Source organism: Archocentrus centrarchus, chromosome 7 (assembly GCF_007364275.1).
Source record: "Archocentrus centrarchus isolate MPI-CPG fArcCen1 chromosome 7, fArcCen1, whole genome shotgun sequence".
In the NCBI taxonomy this organism is placed as follows: Eukaryota; Metazoa; Chordata; class Actinopteri; order Cichliformes; family Cichlidae; genus Archocentrus; species Archocentrus centrarchus.
Window position 1 is genome coordinate 582,862 of NC_044352.1, and position 6,000 is coordinate 588,861.

The following is a 6,000-nucleotide window of genomic DNA, read 5'->3' on the forward strand; positions in this document are numbered from 1 at the left end:
TTTTGGATCTTTTTTCTTTTGCCTGGTTTCTCTTTTGTAAAATTGGACCTGGGTTTCAGAATAACTCTGCAGTCATTATTCTCTCTGATTTGACTTGCCTCTTCTTATCTCTTCGTGGGCTCACTTGCATTTATCTTCCCGTGTGCCGTCTCCTTCTCCAGCTGCAGACTGTATTATGATTAAAGTGATTAAACCAGCTGACTCTGCTGTCACTGTTCATTCATACATTCAAAGGTTGTCTACTTTGTGCCTCCTATACATGCTGATCTTTTTTCTTTTCTCACTTTATCTGCCTGTCCTCTATTATTAGTATCCTTATCAATCTGCATACTAATTAGCATTTTTAATAAGCACATAAATATTCAGATATCACACACATTGTTCCCTGTAGGTTCTCTTCCATCCTATCCAGCTGCATTGCAAATGAGTCGATGGAGGTTTATTTTTGGAAATATCCTCTCTGAGTGCAGAACTGGAACTGGAGCTCCCACCAAATCAAAAGCAGCCCAGTGGACTTGATAGCTAGTTGTAAATCCTCCAGAAACTCTGGAGGATTTTAGCCATGGTACACTGATTCCCAATGTTCTCATGGGGTCCTATGCTCATCTTGAGGACATTGTCAACTAATGAAGGTCACCTGGGTCTTTCAGCATATAAACCTTGGCCCTGTTAAACCCTTGGACTTATTACAGCTACTGGCTTTGGTGTGTTATTTTTAATACATTGTTTTAATAAACTGTTGTACTCCCTTCTTGTCACCTACTTTGTGAAAACAGCCTCAAAGTGTAACTCATCATACAGTGAAACATATTTCCACCTTTAATAGAGTGACATCAGCTGCTGCCATTGACATTCATGCCAACATCACGTACACTAACCACTTTCCCTGCTCCTCCTGACCTTTTTCTTCTTTAATATTTTTTCTTTTATTTCTCTTTTTAACATGTAGGTTTTGAGTGCATAGTGGTTCTGCCCGAGCCAAGGAGTCACTGGGATCCCGTCTTTGGCACCTGTGTCTTCCTCTTCTCCTTCCTCATCCCTGTGGCAATCATCAGCATCTGCTACAGCCTGATGGTCAAACGCCTGCGCAGTGTTCGCATCCTGTCTGGCTCCAAGGAAAAGGACCGAAACCTACGGCGCATCACCAGGATGGTTCTGGTGGTTGTGGCAGCATTTGTGGTGTGTTGGACCCCGATCCAGATCATGGTCCTGGCACAGTGTCTGGGCTTCAACCTGAGCAGCCTCTTCACACTGGTCCTCATGCACTTCTGCATCGCACTGGGCTACGTCAACAGCAGCTTGAATCCTGTGCTCTACGCCTTCCTCGACGAAAATTTCAAACGTTGCTTCCGAGAGTTCTGCCACCCGTCTCCATTCCGCCTCGATACCCAGCAGTCAGGCAGGATGAGGAGCATCGCCAGGGAGGTGGCGGCGGCCTACAGCTGCAAAGCTGGAGATGGTGGGGGGCTTGGGGGAGGGACACCGAATCCAGCATGACTAGGCGTGGAGCTCCCCTTGGTGGGGGTGGACCCCCCTCAGAGGGGAGAGACTCATGGAACAGGGAACTCCAACACAGAATTGACTCAGATTACAGCTCTCTAGCGCCACGAGCCCTCCCGCCCCCCAACAAGGAGACTGGCCTGGGGCGGGGGGGAGGGCGACAAGGAGCATGAGTTTGAAAGAAAAAGGATTTAGGGATGGATGAAGGAGATGTGGGGACAGCCTTGGTGTAAAGAGTGGTGGACATGTCTGATGTCAAAGTAGTTCAACCCAGAGCTGTGTATTGAAATGACTACAACCCAAACTTTGTAGGAAAGATGGGGACATCACATAATTTGGAACAGAGCTCTCTGAGCCTTGAAAACCTCATCCAGCTTCAAGACGGGCAAAAGATTTGAGCTGTAAAACAACAGCCTCAAAAACTGAAACTGGAGCTATTGAGTGAGGCAGCATCGTTACCTGAATTGGCAGTGAGAATGCAGGAGGTGAAGTGAATGTATGAACAGCAGGAAGTTAACAGGAACTGCTGATGCCAAATCTGAAACTTTGATGCTTTGTAGAGAGAATATAAACAACATTGGAAACTCGGTTTGTTGCTGTCTGGACCATGACGACATGCAAAGAAGGAGCAGAGCATTTTTAAAGTGTAAAATGGAGAATAAACTGACTCCAATTTCCTGCATTGGTGTTTCAGTCTGGAGAACTTTCTGTCATGAGTGGTGGATAAAAAAGCCAGATGTCTTATACTGACCATAGAGTGGGATCTTTTTATCGTGTAAATGATGTGTGTAGACTGGATAATGGATGTAAAATCAGCAGATTTCATAAGGAAAAGTGTGAGACAAGATTCTATTGAATGATGTTTCTGTAATCACGTCTGAGGACATGGATGGGTCAAGTGAATGTTTTCTCTTATTAGAACTCAGCTATAACTAAGCCAACCTAAGAAACCCTGTGGGAGGACAAGTTTCCCAGAGTTTCTGTGATTTCTGAAGACTTTCTGCACGGTGTTGGAAAGTGTTTAAGGGTAGCGGGGTGAAGGGTGAATTTACCTATAAGGAAAACAACCCATGGCGTCACACTGTGCTGTTTTGTCAGATGCATCTCACAATTAGACAAGGTGTTTATTGGGATCAGTGCCTTGATGAACATTGTGAAATTTGGAGTTTCCATCACCCTTTAGAGATCATGTTAGGAGATCTTTGGTGGTGACATAAGTCCCAGGTCTAACAAGTTTTTGCCCTTAGGTTTGCTTTTTTCCCCCAGTGTGTAGGCACGAAAATGACTTTGGTTCAGGAGACGATTGTGGTTTGGGTTGAAAATTGATGAGTTGGGAACCAAAGGACACCTTGTGTTTAACAGACTCACCAGCGGCTTTGACAAAATGGCTTGATTTAATGCCTGTAAAAAAAAAATACTGAACAAGGGATTTAGTGTTCAAATGATGGCCCCTTTCAGATGGACCTTTACTTGATTTAATGTGTGGACCCAACACAAATAAGACAGTCCAATGTCATCTGAGGGTAAAGATTCATCCACATTACAGCTGCAGCACAGACCTGAAATGTGACACAACCGGCCTTACCTGAGCAGAAACGAAGAACTGTGAAAGCTGTTTCAGGCATTCCAAACTTTAACAGTGTGAGATCTACATGATCATCAGTGAAGATCTCAAACCTGGCCCTGACCCCGACCTTGGCTCTGGCTCTGGCCCTGACCCTGACCCTGGCTCTGACCCTCTGTTTTTTAGGGACAAGCCAAAAGTTGAAGCAAAAAAAGAAAAGTTACAATAATTATTTTCTTGTTCTCTGATTGCCAAGACTTGGGAGAAGACACATTTTGATAGCATTGGATTAGTGAGGGTAATTACCAACAACGACTTCGATTTTGCAGGGTTAAGCGTTCATACCTTGCTGCACAAGGGCACTCAAAAAGTGTATCCTATACCCACATGAATGCCCCGTCTCCCAATTTTGAGCAAAGTGATTTGATCCTCATCAGAATAACTTCATCCTAGCTCTACCCCTTCCACTGAGTTTCCTGAAATTTGGCCTGTTACTGACAAACAGATGTCAGTGATTATAAAACCTCCACACTAACTCTGAACTCAACATGTTGAGATGAACACATCATTTGTCAGAGTTTGCTATAATAAACAAAGAAAATGATCCCCGTAAACATTTGAGTATGTCATTAACAGAGAAATATCTGTTAATCCAAAATCTGCAGACGAGCTGCTGAGAGCTGCAGCTCACCAACATTTCTACAGAATAAATCAAACCCTGTACCATCAGTCATTTGGACTCTTAGACCACAGATTTGACATGAAAGATGGATGTCCATGTGCGATCTGAAGTGAAGTCCAATTTTGCCTTTTCAACATTTTGGTGTTTTAAAATGATGTGATGACCGAGTTGTGGATCTGACTGTGAAGACCAGGTACACTGCTCACTCATACAGTAGCAACTTGTGTAGATCTGCCTTAAATCTTCCCCCACTTCCTGCTCCTTTGAGACTCTGATGGGATAATAATTTCCAAAATAAACTTCATGTTTCATTCAATCAGACCTGAAACCAGCAACTGAGACCATGAACTCATCGGGAAAGAGTTTACCTAGCTCTGACATCAGGAGAGCAGGAGGTTCATTTTCTCACAGACTTCTATCCAATGTAACAGAAGAGTTTCCCCCTGCTGGACTTTAAAGTGAATGCAGGTTTTAGGAACTTAAACACTGGCTATACTTTTCAGACTTCGAAGCTACATCCATCTTTACACATACAGACTGTGCTTAACACTGAAGCCATAAAAAAAAAGTCCTCCCACACTCATGTCAAACATGAGAAAAATGTTACAGGGTCTGTATAAAACAAGTCCTTTTCAAACACCTTTCTCAGTGTTTCTGAGAAAGGTGAAATAACCCAAGATGTTCAGGAAATGCCACATCTCGATGTTCCCGTGGTTCTGGGTCTGCAGTTGCTGTTGGGGTTTGGATTCAGGGGCTGGTCAGGTTCGAGGATGATGGGACTATAATCTGTGGGTCTGTAAATAATGGGACTTCAGGCAGGGTTGGGTGGGGGTGTCACCAGCACCACAGTGGCAGAGCAGGAGGATGGGGTCACAGTGCTCTGACCCCACTCCAAGGGACAAAGGGGCTTTCTCTCTCTCTCTCTCTTTCTTCTTGGTGTCTCAAAGTGGAAATCAGCCCTGAAACAGAAACCACAGGACTTTTCCCACCAACCTGCACAGTTTCAGACAACACTGGACTGCACAGAGCAAGGCAGCGCAGCATTAAGGTGAAACTTTAATGGAGAAAAACAAAACATATCCTATGAAATGCTCAACAAAATGTTTTTACTCGGATCAGTCTAACAGTGTAACTTTCATTTCTGTTGAGCCGTCACTAAAGTTCACTGAGCTTCATTTGATTAAAGAGCCATCTTTAGTCTGAGAAGCTTATATGGTTTATCTGACGGTAGAAGTCTAAGGATGAATGAAAGAAAATTAAGACTTTGAGGACACCTTTGTGCACTTATATGCTTTCACACTGGGATGTCCCTACTTCTTTACATTTAGCTGCATGTTCGTGGTATCTGTAAACTGTGCAGGCTTTAAGAACTTGTGTGTTCTGTTTGCAGCTCGGTATCCTCTTTACTTTTTTATTTGTGTCTCATTGAAATTGGATTTCTTTGATTTGTCAAGATTCTCTGATTGAAAACGGGTCTGTTTTTCAGAATGAGAGAGACGGTACGCCGTTGCCGTGAGTTTTGTCCGGTTTTGTTTGCTGCAGAGGCTTTTTGCAGCAACTTAAATGTTTTTGTTGATTTCCTTTAGGTTTTGGTTTGAGAGGAACATTTTAATGAACTTACATTGCCTTAAATATGAAGTGAAGTCTGTCACTAAACCTTGCTCTCTGGCTGGATTCAGTGTGTTCTAGTTTTTATGGTGCTTTGCTGTTAGTTTATACTAGTTCAGACCTGTAATCTGAAACTCTCTGAGGACAGCACTCATTCCACTTTGGGTTTGTTTTTCTCACTGAGGATTTCACGGCTTTAGGAAAGGCTGACATCACGTGGAGATCTTTCCTTATTTGTACAGTGACAGGTTGGTCCTTTGAGCCTCACTGTGTGAAACTAATGTAAGAGACTGAAAATACTTGGCGGACATGGAGCGGTTCTACACTTCCATCCACTTCTAACTTTTACCCCAATAGATTTACTGTGCAGTTTTTACTTTTGACTGCCAAACTTAGTCAAATATTTAGTATTATTATAGTATTAAAGTACTTGATTCTGATGGATTACTGAGCCCCGTGCATCGGTCTGCCTTTGCTGTGTCTCTGTATGTGATCATGATCCCACATCAACCCACCAAATAAACATTTGATGCAGACCTGATGGAAAAGCAGCGAGAATGATTTTAATATACATCCAAACTTACAGTACTTCATATGATGCACACATCAGTGTACTCACAAACATTCAAGTCAGTTCAATTCATGT

The 6,000-nt window shown here is 43.1% G+C and overlaps 1 protein-coding gene across 1 annotated transcript in view; it reads left to right on the forward strand.

Moving 5' to 3' along the window:
- Positions 1 to 1,497, forward strand: part of oprl1 (opiate receptor-like 1) — a 136,782-nt gene extending 135,285 nt beyond the window's left edge. The window contains exon 6 of the mRNA XM_030733402.1: positions 950 to 1,497. Within this exon, the coding sequence (XP_030589262.1) occupies positions 950 to 1,497 (548 nt within the window). The remainder of the gene's footprint in view (positions 1 to 949) is intronic.
- The last annotated feature ends 4,503 nt before the right edge of the window (positions 1,498 to 6,000 follow it).